The sequence below is a fragment of the Lissotriton vulgaris genome, chromosome 10 (genome assembly GCF_964263255.1).
Source record: "Lissotriton vulgaris chromosome 10, aLisVul1.2, whole genome shotgun sequence".
Classification (NCBI taxonomy): domain Eukaryota; kingdom Metazoa; phylum Chordata; class Amphibia; order Caudata; family Salamandridae; genus Lissotriton; species Lissotriton vulgaris.
Genome location: NC_141698.1, coordinates 923337749 through 923353898, shown reverse-complemented (window position 1 = coordinate 923353898; position 16150 = coordinate 923337749). Strand labels below are relative to the sequence as shown.

Sequence of the window (16150 nt, the reverse complement as noted above, 5' to 3'; positions counted from 1 at the left end):
GTGCCCCAGAGGTTTTTATTTTTGCCAAAAAGCAGAAGTTCAGTTTTATCCCGATTTAGTTTCAATTTGTTGTTGTGCATCCAGTCTGCAATGCTTGACAGCCCAGATCTCAGCGAAGAAGTGTTGCTGCTTGAATTGGTTGACAGAGAATAAACAAGCTGGGTGTCATCGGCGTAAACATATACCGCAAGTCCCGCTTGTTCTGCAATGGCAGCTAAAGGGCTGACATAAATATTAAAGAGCAGGGGGCTCAAAATTGACCCCTGCGGAACTCCATACTGAGACCCGTGAACTTCAGATTTGGCAGAGGCAGAGAAAACCTGGAAGGTCCTATTTGTCAGGAAACTGGATAGCCATTTTAAAGCCAAACCTGTAACGCCACATGATTGGAGAGTTTTCAAAAGAATGGGATGGGAGACAGTGTCGAACGCGGCACTTAAATCGAGAAGAATAAGTGCCACGGTTTTGCCTCTGTCTACCTTACGACGGATGTTATCCGTAACACCCAATAGTGTAGACTCAGTAGAGAAGCCTGCACGAAATCCCGACTGAGAATCGTGTAGGAGACTGTGTTTTTCAATGAATGTAGCCAATTGGGTATTAATATGTTTCTCCCATATGGGGCGGAAATTGGATAGTATTTCCGGGTCCAGGTTCGTTATTTTCAATAGGGGCATGACCATGGCATGCTTCCAAGCTGCAGGAACTTCAGCTTCCACTAAAGAAGAATTTAGTAGTTGCATGATTAAATTCATTATCGGAGTGCTTAGGGTTTGAAAAACTGAGGGAGGAAACAAGTCATTTGGAGAACCGGATTTAATGCTATTCAAGATTTTGCAATATGAAATAATGTCCAATTGGGTCCACTGATCCAGGACAGCATTGTTATTTGGGGCAGCTAAAATATTAGGAGTCAATTGTTTAGGGAGGGACAGTATTGCTGGTGCCTATTTTTCAAAGTCAGTATAGATGGTACTGATTTTTGTAACGAAAAATTCGGCTAGATCATTACAGTTTTTAACATCCAGGCAAGGAGGCTTAGGCTGACATGCAGCCCTGGAAAGCTCCTTCACACTACTTTAAAAAGTGTTTTTGAACAGTTCTGGGCTTCTTGGATGGTACAGTTTGCATGTTCTGCCCGAGCATTAAGGCAAAGTAGGTGATAATTATTCAGAGCCAACTTATACCGAATTTTAATTTTAGGGTCATACAATTTCCGCCATTGCCTCTCTAGATTTTAAAATTTTGTCTTTTCATTTTTGAGGACTGCGGAAAACCATGGAGCGGGGGTGTTGTGATTATTAGCTCTCCGTTTGGAGAGGGGAAGACATAAGTCGATGGATGTACTAAGCCAAGAATGCAAGATTGCTTCTTCATTCAAGGCGGTAATTGAATTAATTGGTCTCGTGTTTTCAAGAAGTGAGTTAAGTTTCATTATGTCTAAGTTTTTCCAGTTCCTGCCCTTTTGTAGCCACGGTGATGGATTTTTCCATTGCTGCTGCTGTTTAATTTGAAATTTAACCAAGAAGTGGTCAGACCATAGGACCGGAATAGCCGGTTTGCAAAAGACAGTGTCTATGTTAGAAAAGATTGGATCAAGCAGATTTCCTGCCCTATGACATTTAAGGCTGCTAAATCCGCTATAAAGTTAGCATTAATTGGTTGGGACATGGCATTCAGATGCAGGTTTAGGTCACCCACTAATATAAAATTGGGAGTTTGAAGCGTAAGCGGGGCGATATATTCCGGAAGGGATGCAGCCCATGCGCTAGCTGATCCTGGGGGCGATACGCCAGAAAGAGTGAAGTTGGGTGAAAGACATATTTTAAATAGGCCGGCTTCGCATTCACCGACATCGAGATAGCTCCATTTGCATTTGTATTTGTTCTTGTAAATGATTGCAATCCAGTCTCCTTCCTTACCCACCCGATTCTTCCCCAAGAGGTGTAGTTATGGTGAAGAGCGCTGGCAATATCAGGACCTGAACTATCATTTAGCCATGTTTCGGTGAGAAAAATAGCATCAGGTAAAGAGCTTGATAGTAGGTCATAGATATCATTCGTATGCTTCGGGAGTGACCGACAATTAAGGCTAAAGAAGGTAGCTTCTAGGTGTTTGTTATTGCAAGCCTGGTTACTTTTAATGGGTTTACAAGATATGGAGGGGAAACCACACGTATGACAGTAGAATGGCTCAGTATCACAGTTTAAGTGAACAATAGAAGCACAGGTGTTATAGCGAAGAGATAAGAGTGTTTTGCGTGAGTATTTAAGTAAACCGGCAGAGTTTTGTACAGGGGGTGTAGCCCCTGGCCCCGAGCGGCCGCGGACGGGCGTAGACGGGCTTGCCTTTGGCATGCCTTCGGCACGCCATTGGCGCGTCCGCTACGCGGACGGGAGGGGGCACACACTATATAGTGACAGCTGCTGGCGTCAGGAAGACTAGTGCGTCAGTCCTGGGCTACCCCCAAGATGGCGGCGAAAGTTTCTTGGCAATCCCCATGGCAGCGCCTAAATCGGCTGCACGGGTGAAGACAGGCGACGTGAGGGGGAGAGGGAGGGTAAGTGCAACGAACAAATTCAATCCTAAAAATACATTTTAAAAAGTGTCAGGCTAACAATGCTCCCGGCTTTCCGCCTCAAGAGCTTTCTGCGTTCTATTCAGTAGGCCATTCATACCTTCAAGAATTGGTTATGATCAGAGTTGTTTATAGGGCAGACCAAAAGACTGGGAGCGTGCACCACCAACTCAAGAAAAGAGCCGAGGAAGAAACTGGGTAGGCTCCTCTTTTTACATGCATGCCCTCTGAGAGGTTTGCTGCCCCTCAAACATCTTATTTTCCCTCAGGGAGGAATCTAACCAGTTGTGTCTCCTAATGGGAGGGGCTAAGCAAGAGGGATTTGTGAGGGCATGACAATTATATAACAATAAACAGTTCATATTAGTGGCTTAAAGAGACAGATGGCCAAATCTAAATACGCATGTTCCCAAATGCTTACAATTGCTTGGATTCCATCTTCCGGGGAGGATTAAGGAAGCTTTTTCGCATACATTTTGCCAATGCACCCTCCACTATAATGCCATATGGAGCTGGGTATGTCGAACTAAACAGACTGCGTCGTCCAGCTCCACCTGCCTCAGGTCACCAGACATGCACACTGAACAGATTTACACTGAGTCGGATACTAAGCAGCAGGGAACATTTCCATATACCATGCATGGGACATTCCAGTCCCAACAAACACATATTTTAATCTGGATGGCACCAAAGTTATATGAGCGTTATCTGCCCTAGAGAAAACTTCTCAGTAAATATATGCAAGATAAAGACTCTTGGAACATTGCACAATCCACTTCAAACCAGCATATTTTAGATTTAACCAGTTTTCAAAATAGTATCAGAATGTTTTAGATTTAAATATCTAATATCGAGGCACTTCAAGATTTATAAATTAACCCGGATTAGAAAATTAGCAGCAGAACTTACTTTTCCTGACTGCAACCTCTGTATTCTTGTTTCACATATTTTCTTTACAAACAGTACACTGTTTATTTGATTCTTTATAGTGTTGATATCTGAAAGAAAGGAACCTTAGTTGTGAACCGAGAGTTAACTACTGCCAGAAATAAACTGGTACACACTGTTCTATCCGAAACACAAACTGGTTGCCACAAAAAATTATTTTAAGTAACTACATGACATACTTTAGGCATAGGAGGTTTTTTTCCCAAGTGCAATGAATATTTTCTACTATTCGTTTGTCTAGCATAACATTATTACACGCACCTAAAAATGCACACAACCACATTTTAACTCTGCATTAATTATCTATGTTTTGACAGCAAGAAAAAAATTGCTTTATTAAAGCCTTTATAAATAGACAATTAAAAAATAAATGTCCTGGCCACTTTAACTTCAAAGTCTTACTTTTTTAAAGGCAACATTGTGGCCACATTTGCAAACAAAGCCCAATTTAAGCACTTTTGAAAGCCACAGTATGATCAAATTAGTAAATGCAACATCCACACTTCAACAAGCACAAATAAGGAAAATGCCACTAACCAGTATGCATCTGTTCTTGGCATGTGGAGAAGTAGGATTCATATACTTTGCATAGACCGCCATTTGGTGTTGGGCTTGGATGATTGCAGTTTGTTTTTGTTCGAAGAAGTCTTTGTAGTCACGAGATAAGGGACTCCTCTTTACGATGATAGTGTGCATGGGCATCGACTTCATACCCAGATTGTTTTCGCCATAAACGGTGATGATTGAGTTAGTAAGAAATCGAAAGAGATGTCAATGTGTGATGTATCTAAGTAAGATAACACTGCAACAGATAAAGGCACCCGGGGAGGTCGGTGGGCATATATGAATCTACAGCTCTACATGCCAAGAAGAGATGCATACTTTCCGTTTGAGGCATATGAGCTGTAGATTATATACTTTGCATAGACTATACAGCAGCTTTGTTTGTGGCGGTGGCTAACCTGTTTGAAAAAGTGTTCTTAAAGACAGCCTGGCCCACACTAGCTTGTTGTTTTGCTTGCACATCTACACAATAGTGTTTTGTAAATGTGTGCGGTGTAGACCAAGTTGCAGCTTTGTAGAGGTCATCTAAAGGAATGTTCCCTAAGAAGGCCATAGAAGCCCCTAGTTTGGATGTAGAATGAGCCCTAGGGTGAATGGTTAATGTACGCTTGGCTTTATGGTAGCATATTTGAATGCACTTAACAATCCACCGTGCAATACCTGCTTTTGAAATGGGATTGCCTTTATGAGGTGGGGAGAAAGCAACAAAGACTTGATTAGTCTTTTGAAAGGATTTAGTTCTTTCAATGTAATAGAGTAGTGCCCTTTTAACATCTAATGTGTGAAGAGCCCTTTCTGCCACTGAGTCTGGTTGAGGGAAAAATACTGGTAGTTCAACAGACTATTTAAGGTGAAAGGCAGAAACAACGTTAGGTAAACATTTTGGATTAGTCTTAAGAACCACTTTGTTGTGATGAATTTGCAAAAATGGTTCTTGTATAGTTAGTGCCTGAAGCTCACTCACTCTTCTACGAGATGTGATGGCTATAAGGAAGGCCACTTTTCAAGTGAGGAATTGTAGTTCACATTTGTGCAGAGGTTCACATGGTGGGCCCATGAGCCTTGTAATGACTATATTAATATTCCACACTGGAGAGGGCGGAACTCTAGGGGCAATTATTCTTTTAAGTCCTTCCATAAAATCTTTAATAGCGGGTACTTGAAACAAAGACAAGTGTTGTCTGTTTTGTAGATAAGCTGCTATTGTAGCTAGATGTGGTCTTATAGATGTATATGCTAGGTTACAGCGTTGCAGGTGTAATTGATAGCAGATAATTTTTTGAGTGGAAGCATCGAGTGGATTGATTTTATTGTTTGTACAGTAAATTACAAATAGTTTCCACTTTGCTGCGTAGCATGCTTGGGTAGTAGGACCTCCAGCCTCTTTAATGACGTTCATGCAGTCTGGCGGGAGATTAAGGTAGCCAAACTCTAAGACTTCAGGTGCCAGATCGCAAGGTTAAGTTGACTGGCATCTGGATGTCTGATCTCTCCATGGTTCGGAGTGAGAAGTTTGGGTGAGAGGTGTAGTTTTCAATGAGGAACTACTGACATTTCTAAGAGGGTTGTGAACCAGGGTTGTCGAGCCCATGTGGAAGTAACCAGGATTAGTGTGAGGGAATGCTGTTTGAGCTTCCGAACCACTAATGGAATGAGTGGGAGAGGCGGAAAAGCGTAAGCAAATTTCCCTGACCAGTTCATCCATATCGCATCGCCTGTGGACAATGGGTGTGGATACCTGGACGCAAAGGTCGGGCATTTTGCGTTTTGGGGTGTGGCGAACAGATCTATTTACAGGTAGCCCCATATTTGAAAGAATGGAAGAAGAACTTGAGGATGGAATTCCCATTTGTGGATCTGTTGTTGATGACTGAGCAGATTTGCGTACTCCTGGTTGGTGTTCTGCAAGGAGATATACATTTTGTGGAACGGCCAATTTCAGATGCGTTGTGCTAAGTTTGAAAGCTGTAGAGAGTGTGTCCTTTCCTGCTTTTGTATGTAGTACATTGCTGTCTTGTCCGTACGGACTAAGACAGCTTTGCCTATTAGATGGAGTTGAAAGGATTTTAATGCCAGAAAAATTGCCAGTAATACCAGGCAGTTGATGTGGAATAGTTTTGGTTATGCAGTCCATATGCCTAGAATGTTATGGTTTCGAAGATGGAACTCCCCAGCCGGCGAGCGAGGAGTCTGTTAGCACTATCTGTGGAACCGGGTCGAGGAACGGCCGCAGTTTGGAAAGGTTTTGTGTGTTCTACCAGTGCAGAGAGCGATATGTGCGGCTGTCCACCAACACCAGATCTGTTAGCTGACCTTGAGCCTGGTTCCATTGATGTGCTAAGCATTCCTGTAGAGGACACATGCAGAGTCTTGCATACGGGACGATTAGAATGCAAGAGGCCATTATCCCAATTAATTGCATGAACACTCGAGCTGGTAATGAGTGTTGAGGCTGAAATTGAGATATTAGAGCCTGTATGTTGTGTATTCTGACTGGGTTGGGGTATGCTAGAGCTTTGTAAGTGTCTATTGTAGCTCCTAGATACCTTTTTGTGTTGGATGGTTGGAGGTGGGACTTGGAGAAATTCATGGTGAATCCCAAGTCTTGAAGCAACTGAATTGCTTTGCTAGTGTGGTGAACGCAGCTGCTGTGTGACTTGGCTTTTATGAGCCAAGTCGTCCAGGAAAAGGAACACGTGAATGTGTTGTCTTCTTAAGCGAGCTGCAACTACTGTGAGGCACTTGGTGAAGACTCTGGGTGCTGTGGTCACTCCAAACTGGAGCACTTTGAACTGGTAGTGTTGACCGTCCACCAGGAACCTGAGATTATTTCTGTGAGCTGGATGAATGGGAAAATGGAAGTAGGCGTCCTTTAAACCCAGAAAGGAAAGAAAGTCGCCCCGTTGAAGCAATGGGAGCAACTGTTGTAGGGTGACCATGTGGAAGTGATCCGACTGAATATAGAGGTTTAGTGGTCTGAGGTCCTGTATTGGTCTGAGAGAGACGTCCTTTTTTGGAATTAGGAAATATAGGGAGTAAACCCCTCTGCCCTGATGAGGCAAGGGGACTGGTTCTATTGCATGTTTTTGTAACAGGGAGAGAACCTCTTGTTTTAGGAGGGTCGGATGTTCTGATGACGTTGGACGTTGCCTGGCAAGGATATTTAGGGGAGTGGAGGTGAGTTCAAGGCAATAACCATACTGGATAATTTGTTTTACCCACTTGTCTGTTGTGATGGAGTTCCAGGCAGGTAGGAACTGTGAGAGAGTCATCCCCCGACAGGAGTGGAATGGTCGGGGGTAGTGTAGGGAAGTCACGGTTTGGTGTTAGGGGAATAGCAGGTGTTGTTAACTCTGGCTCTTCCCCTATTATTGTTCCCTCTGTATCCTCCCCGAAAATATCCTAGATTGAATGGGGCTTTTGTAAGATGAGGAGGGATTTTCTGGCAACATTGTTTTGGAGCCACCCCTGTAAAAGGAGCGGTGAAAGGAACCCCTGTTGGAAGGTAGTTCCAAGGCCCCCATGGACTTAGCAGTCGCTGTATCTTTCTTCATTTTCTCTAATGAAGTATTGACTGTAGGTCCAAAAAGATGCTCTTGTTCGAAGGCCTGATTGAGTATGGTGGTTTGAACTTCTTGCTTGAACCCGGAGACACAAAGCCAAGCATGCCTACACAGTAATCTACAGGTGTTAATGGCATGAGATGCTGTATCAGCCGCATCTAGGGCGCATTTTATGGAGGTGTTAGTTATAAGTTTGCACTCCTGAATGAGTTCATTGGCCTTGTTTTTGTGTTCCTCTGGTAAGTCCTGCATTTGTTTTTCCAGCTCATCACTATGCGCTCTGTAGTAGCGCACTAAGAGAGCTTGAGCATGGGCAATGCGCCAATGGTTAGCAGCCTGTGATGCAAATCTTTTTGCTGAAGTGTCTATAAGCTTTGACACCTTGTCAGGAAGAGGTACGTCGCCTGTAGTTTGGGAATTAGCCCTATGGCGTGTATTAGACACAAGAAGAGAGTCTAAAGGTACCTGGCCTTTGATAAGACACTGGCTCTGTGGGAGCTGCTTTATATTTTTTATCCACCCTCTGTGTAAGTATTCGGGCTCTAGGATGGGCGGAGTAAGCCGGCAACCGATACGGCTGCCTGAGTCGAGAGCTCCTCTGTCCCAGTAAGCGATCCTACATCTATCCTGCGGAGTTGCGCCGCTACTTTCTTATACTGCGGCACCGGAGCGAGTGCTGTATCAGGGGGCACGATTTCTGGATATTTGGCTCGAGTTTGCTGCCTGCGGAGCCGCGTTCGGAAGGTGCCGAGCGGAGCGAGCGGTAGGCCTGTGAAGCAGCGGCCTCGAGTTTCGCGATCCCCGTGACGCCGGACGTGATCTAGGCAGCCCCGCTCCCTGGTGACGCCGTGCGGCAGTCGGAAGCTGAGGATCCTTGGAGGGATGGTGAGCTGGGGTGAATGGACCGGGTGAGGGGGGGGTGGGGCATGGTCACTGAACAGCTGCTGCGTGGACTCCAATCATCGGGTCTCTTCCCCCCCCCAGAGCTTTGACCATCGCCGAGAGGTCTGTCCCACCGCTGCTGGAACTACTGAAGTGCCCAATGAGAGGGGGCCCGGCCATAGACTGGCATCCCGGACCGGCCAGGGGCCCCCTCTGGTCTACTGGTTTGCTGTGAGGAGTCGCCTCCTGACGGAGGGCGCCCTGGAGATCGCGGCCATCAGAACTGCGGTCCCTCTCCCCCCTCCGCCAACTGTCTGAACCGTTGATCCGCCCTGCATAGGGGGTAGAGGCCGCTATCTGTCGAATATCTACTCCGGCTTTGCACCAGTGATAGATTCCCCAGATAATTGGGAGAACGGACAAAGGAGGGACCAGGAAGCAGACCCTAATCCTGTTGCAGATCTTAAAGTCCTCCCACCTCTGGATCTGGATGGAGTAGAAAGTCTCCTGGCCAATCTTAAATCAGGCTCCCCGGTAGATGCTGCACCTCCGGCAGTTCTGAAACAGGTAGCAGGGACAGTGTGCCCTGTGATAAGGCAGGTCATCAATGCATCTTTGGCCTCCGGTGTTGTGCCCCCTAATTGGAAGAAGGCTAAGGTCAGAGCCTTGCTAAAAAAACCTAGCCTGGATCCGGAAGACCTGGCCAATTACAGGCCCATTTCTCTCCTACCTACCATCAGTAAAATAGCTGAAAAACATGTCAACCAGGTTCTCTCGTCCTTTATTGAATCCACGGATGGACTACACTCCACCCAGACAGGGTTCAGAGCAAAACAAGGTACAGAGACAGCTCTGGTGGCGGTAGTGGAGGCAGTTAGGGGCATTGTTGATGCAGGAGGATGTGCTGCGGTGGTCCTGTTGGACCTCAGCGCAGCCTTCGATACTGTAAACCACTCTCTCTTGCTGCATCGGCTGCGTCTCACAGGGGTCTCAGGAGTGGCCATCAAATGGCTCCATTCTTTTCTATCAGAAAGAAGCTTTTCCGTCTTTGAGGGAGAGGTGTCATCCAGCCAGCTGCAATTGAATCATGGCGTCCCCCAGGGATCTTCCCTCAGCCCTACTCTATTTAATATCTATATGAGACCATTGGCTGAGGTGGTTCTTCCCTGGGGAATCCAACTTGTCACCTACGCCGATGACACGCAGCTGGTTGTATCCCTGGTGAGGAGCGATGCCCTAAATCAGGGGATCAATAATCTGACCCCGTGTCTCACCAAAGTTCTGGAATGGATGACCTCCTCCTGTTTGAAGCTAAATGGGACTAAAACTGACATTATGCTTCTGGGCTACAAAGCCCCAATTAATTTGGACCCTTGGTGGCCTCACTGCCTGGGCCCCCCTCCAGCACCCAAGACTCACATAAAAAGCCTGGGGATCTGGCTAGATTCCTCCCTTAGTTTTCACTATCAGGCTAAAAAGGTAGCTGCAACCTGCTACGGGCTGTTGAGAGTCTTAAAAAAAGTCCTAGACCTCCTGCCATTCGAAGCCAGACGATTGTTGGTCCAGTCGCTGATCTTGTCGCGGCTGGATTATGCAAACGCCGTCTATATGGGAGCTCCAGTCGGCACCATAAAAGTTCTGCAATCTGTGCAGAACTGTGCCGCTCGGCTGCTTATGAAACTCCCCAAAAGATGCTCAGCGAAAGCCGCACTTCAACACCTCCACTGGCTGCCCATCAAGGGAAGGATCACTTTCAAAACACTGTGCTTGGCGCATAAGTCCATCTATGGCGCTGGTCCGCCGATTCTGGATCCCCTCTTCTGTCGCCATCGATCAGTGAGATCTCTGAGATCCAACCAGCGGAACTTGCTGGTGGTTCCCAGGATAAAGCTGGCGCGGATGGGTGGCCGCAGGCTCTCTGTGCATGCAGCTAAAGAATGGAACGTACTCCCAGATAACATCAGGCTTGAGTCCAATCATCTCGCTTTCAGGAAGCGTTTAAAGACACACTTGTTTCAATAGTGTCTTCCTGTTCCCTTGGTCTTACAGCGCTGGGATGCTCAAGAGTAGCCATGCGCTATAGAAGAGGGTATTCATTCATTCATTCATCTTTAACCCCCACTGACATCGCTAGGGTGATCGCGGGGTCTAGGCGAGGAGCAGGCGGCGGCTGGCCTCTGCCGGGTGTGACAGAACGCAAGGGATCGAGGCCTGCTTCATTGACCACAGTTGCCACCCCTTCAATATCAGATCTGATGCTGCACAATTTGGAGCCGATATAGGCGGTGATAAGCCCTATCCCTTGCCTATTCACTGATAAGGGCCCCTGCACAGGTTGTCTGGAATACCGGATACCCATACAGTCTACTGTATTTCCTAGTCCTTGCTGGGCGTCTTTCCGACACGGAGCCGCTTGCTTCCCCTTGCTGTGTATTTGTCTCAGGAGCTTCTTTATTCTTCTCCCCCACACTTGCTGTACTGCCCTCCTCTGGTACCGGTGCTGTGCCTGGTGGTGTGCTCTATGGAGGGTAAACTTGTAGGGGGACTCAGAAGTAGCGGTCTGCTTTGCAGTACTCTGTGCTGGAGGTCTTGCCCCTGTGGTGGGGGAGGGGGGGGGGGGGGGGTTTGGAGTACTAACTATTGATATGGGGCGCTCCGATAGAACGCAATCGAAGCTCTCCTTTGGCCCCAGAGGATCTAAGCCGATGGAGGACGCGGGAGGAGGCGGAGCGGCGTATCGGGGCGTCGCAGACGAGACACAGCAGCAGGACTTGAGTGGGATACTCCTTTCCATGGAAAAAAACCTACAGGGAGGGATGACTACCCTGGGCACGAAAATAGACGCACTTACATACCGCATGGACCATATGGCTGAACGGCTTGACAAACACGCGGAGCGGATAGATATGTCAGAGCGCCGATTTACTGAGGTAGAGAAAGCTCAGACCTCACTTGATTCGGAGAACAAGCAAATTGGCAGAGCTGTGCAATCCCTCCTAGACAAAACGGAGGATTTGGAGGCCCGTTCACGTCGATGCAACCTGCGGATCACGGGCCTTCCGGAAACTACTCAGACTGGCAACATGGAGCCATCCGTCGAGGGGCTGCTGAAGAAATTGCTTGGGGACACTGTGTATTCATCCATGTTTGTGGTGGAGAGAGCACAATGTTCGTTGGGCCCACGACCTAAGCCAGGGGCTCCCCTCCCGCCCCATCATTGCCAAGCTATTAAATTACTGAGATTGCGACGTGGCTTTGAAACTTGCCAGAGAAAAGCAGCCATTGCAGTATGAGGGCTCGATGCTGTCCATATATCCTGACTTTACGGCCAGGGTGCAAGAGGCCAGAAAGGAGTTTGCTCCTATGAAGCGCCAATTATGAGAACTGGGAGCTGATTACGCAATGCTATATCCAGCAAAGCTACGAAATAACAGACAAGGGAGGTCCATGATCTTCACAGACCCCAAAGCATGGCAAAAGGCTCTAAGAGACTGGCAGAAGGAGAAACGATCGCCAAGGAACGAAGACGACGCTTCGGAGGCGGGGGAGGGGTCCTTGGAGGAACAGGATTGAGTGAAGCACTATGTATAAGTTAAGATGCCTACGAAGCTTGCAGTTTGGCGGCTTTTGTGGTCACGAGGGGGGCTGGGGCGAATGTTCAATATAATTTTTTGCAGGCATGCTGCTTTTTTGAGGGATCTGCTTTTGACCTAGCAGCGAAGCTGGAGGGGACTAAGATTATTCTGCAGATATCCTTTACTAAATTCTCACGAACCAATTGCTTTTTTGATCCCTGAAAGTGAACGGAGATATTCTGCTCCCATGTCTTATTAAGCTTGACCCTCGTTACTTTATAGATGACTCTGCTTGAGAGACCTCACTCAGTATGTACAACACTTAATACTAGCACAGGGAGTGCCCTGCTTCAGAGTGTTTTCGCAGTTTGAGACATTCTATTATGATGATTATGATTTGTTGCAACTTCTAACGGTGTAGTATAGACACCCCTTTCTCTTTGATTTCTGGGACGGGGGGGGGGTGACTGTGGGCATTGAATTTTGTTCAGTTTTTGAGAGGTTTACGCATTGTATTTGCAGGCTACATCTGCCCCCGTGTGATTATCACTGAATGTTTATACACTCAGGGGGAGGGGGGATGGGTTGTGCTGTCTGGGGTATTGGTTTTTGATTGTTTTTGTATCAGGGTATGGGTTGGGGGGCTGGGAAGTGTCTGGTGGGGCGGAGGGATGTAAGCGGCCTCGTTGGGGTAAGGCAGGCGTGGGCGGAGAGTTAGGAAGGGGATGTTCCTGGAATTGTTTTCATTCCATGTTTTGGACAGGTTATATTGCTTAAGGCAGAAAAGCGTGATGAGAAAACGGGCAGGACTGTGGTAGCTGTGCTCATTATGCACAAACTTAACATGTTAGGGGTGACCCTTCCGCGTTCACTATGGCAGATGAAGTGACAGTAGGGGACGAATCTCCTGACACTTTACGGTTCCTGACCTGGAATGTCCGGGGGCTGAATGACCAGCGTAAAGTGCGGAAAATGCTCCAATATTTAGCCAGACCTAGGATTGACATTGCGATCCTCCAAGAAACACACCTACCACTAGACAGTCCCATTCTCAGATATAGGGGGCTTGGGGGCAACGTTCACGCGGCAGGATTTTTCACTCATGCTAGGGGGTCCTCACTTGGTTCAACCCGAAGTCCTCCCTAAGATGGACACCGCTAGTCACAGACAGTGCTGGGCGTTACACAATCACTGGCTGTTATGGCAAAGGCGTAGACATGTGCATTGTTAACACATATGGCACCAACTTTGACCTTCCTGACTTTTATACTGACCTAGCGGCAAAGATTGCCACGCACTCTGACAGGCTGGTCTGCTGGGGTGGGGACTTCAATTTGACCCGAAATCCTGGGTTGGACAGATCGGATAGCCCCGCACGTCTCCCTTCGGCCTCTGCGCGGACACTGTCTACACAGCTCACCAATATGAACTTAACCGACGTCTGGCGCCATAGACACCCGACGCTGTGTGGGTTTACTCACTACTCGGCCCCCCATAATATACATACAAGGATAGACTATTGGTTTGTGTCACCTCATTTTCTCCCTAGTGTGGGATCCTGCGTAGTCCTGCAACAAACCTATTCAGATCACTCGCCGATCTTGATGACTTGCAACATGCCCGCCCGACGGATCCCGCCATTTGCTTGGCGCTTCCCTCCATACTCCAAGCTGGTTCCCCTCTTTAAGGAGGAAATACTGACGACAATGGAGGTCTTCTTTGAAACAAATGTAGGGTTGGTCGATTCATTTCAATCTGTCTGGGAGGCGTTTAAACTATACGCCAGGGGGGTCACTATCTCCAAGCATGCAGGGGTGCTGAAGTCAATTAGGGGCAGACTCGGAATATTGGAAAATAAACTTAAGGACTTGGAGTCCTTGAGGATGCAGACTGACGATGAGTCTATCAATCAGGATATAGCGAGGGTCCTTCGAGAGTATAATGAGGAGGCTGACTCGGAGGTCAAACATCTGGGGAAGTATTCCACAGCCCGGAACTATTGCGAAGGCGAACGTCCAGGCTCTGTTCTGGCTCATCTAGCCAAGCGCAGTAGGGATAGAACTTCTATCCCGGTGCTGAGATCGGAGGCTACGGATATACCACTTACGAATGAGCTAGTTGCGGAACGCTTTCGTGACTATTATGCGAAATTGTACGCGTCGAGAGGCCCTGCTCCAGAGGAAAGTATCATTGATTAGCTATCCCATATCCAGCTTCCGTGGCTCTCTAACCTGCATAGTAAATTTCTTGCTCGCCCATTTGATAGGGACGAGGTTGTTCTGGCTCTGACATCAATGAAAAGTGGGCGCGCACCGGGCAGTGATGGCCTTACGGTGGCCTTCTATAAGGCTTTTTTCCGATCCCCTAATACCACACCTGCTTACTGTGTTTGATGACATTGCCAGTTCGGGTAGAATGCCGCCTTCCATGAGAGAGGCTCTTATCGTTGCGATTCTTAAACCGGGCAAGAACCCTGAAGATTGCGCCTCGTATCGTCCACTCTCTCTCATAAATGTTGACACAAAAAAATTCGGTAAGCTTCTTTCAAATCGCCTTCAACCTTTGGTCACGTCTTTGGTGGCCCCGGAGCAGTCGGGTTTTGTTCCAACGCGCAACCTCACGTACAACATCAGAACTGTCTTCGCCGCGTTTCAGCACACGTGACCGGAGGTGTCGGCTGTGGCCGTCTTCCTAGATATGGAGAAGGCATTTGACTCGGTTGAATGGGCGTTCCTACATCAGGTTCTGAGCAGGATGGGAGTGGGGCAATTGTTTTTACAACTCTTGGCAGTATTGTATTCTTCGCCGACAGTGCGCATTTGTATTGGACCACTGGTCACGGAACCTATCGCGATAGGTAGAGGGACGAGGCAGGGATGCCCCCTCTCCCAGATACTCTATGCTTTAGCGGCCGAGCCTCTTGCATGTGCCCAGAGAGAGTATCATAGTCACTGAGGCATCCGCTTCCCTACATACAACCTAATTGTATCTACCTACGCAGACGATACGTTACTCTAGGTCAGGGACCCTACTACGCACCTCCCTTCGGTCCTACGTGAGGTGGTTCTTTTTGGATCTCTCTCAGGCATACAAGTTAACTGGGCTAAATCTATCATGTTCCCTTTGACGCCCGCCACAGAGAGGTTTGAGCCGGAGTTTCCAAAACAGTGGACTACAGATGCGGTTAGATACTTCGGAATACGACTACATATGAACTCTGAGGTCGTTCTTAAAACTATGGTTGTGCTATATCTAAACTGGAAGATGACATAGAGAAATTGATCTCTCTTCCGTTATCGCTACTAGGGCGCATCTCTCTAATGAAAATGGTGATACTTCAGCGATTCCTCTTTTTATTCAGTAATGTACCTATGGTCTTATCTTCCCATTTTTTTTGAAGGCTACAATCCTTATTGGTTGGTTCACCTTGCATGGGCGGGAAAGCAGCCTAGAGTCGCCTGGAACATCTTAACACGCCCATACGCAGCGGGAGTCCTGAACGCACCAGATATGGAGCTTTATTACCGTGCTGCGCAAAGTGCTCATGCCTATTCTTGGATACACGGTCCACAAGACGCTCCTTATGTTCGCATTGAGCGGATAGTTGCGGATCTGACGCCTTTACCAGCAGGTTTGGAGCGATCTGGAGACCGCAATACGAGGATACTCGATTCTCTGAATTCGGTCACGCAAGCTTGGCATTATATGATGGAGATTCAGACGTGCACATTACTGTTCTCCCCGAAGGCGGCGATTGAATGGTGTTATTGGCTAGCTCCATGCAAGGAGATGGGAGTGCTCCTGGCTCTACGTCTGCTATGAATATACACTATGGGAGACTTATTTGAGGGAGGCAAGGCGCGCACGTGGCACGGCATTGTTACTCAGGATATGAACCCCCCACTATCAGCACGCTTTCAGTTTCATAGGGTGCAACATGCTTTGAGGGTGCTCCTGGGGGATGACATGAAAGAACCAGTGACGGTTGTAGCTTTTGACTACGTGGTAAATGCAAAGTCGCCTGTAAAATTAATAACTAA

At 47.4% G+C, this 16150-nt stretch overlaps 1 protein-coding gene across 10 annotated transcripts in view; it reads right to left on the bottom strand.

Annotated features, from left to right (window-relative positions):
• Window positions 1-16150, bottom strand: part of SNX13 (sorting nexin 13) — a 598803-nt gene that overhangs the window by 286640 nt on the left and 296013 nt on the right. For all 10 annotated transcript variants that reach the window (XM_086941899.1, XM_086941902.1, XM_086941894.1 and 7 more), the window contains one exon: window positions 3488-3576. In XM_086941899.1, the coding sequence (XP_086798025.1) occupies window positions 3488-3576 (89 nt within the window). The remainder of the gene's footprint in view (window positions 1-3487; window positions 3577-16150) is intronic.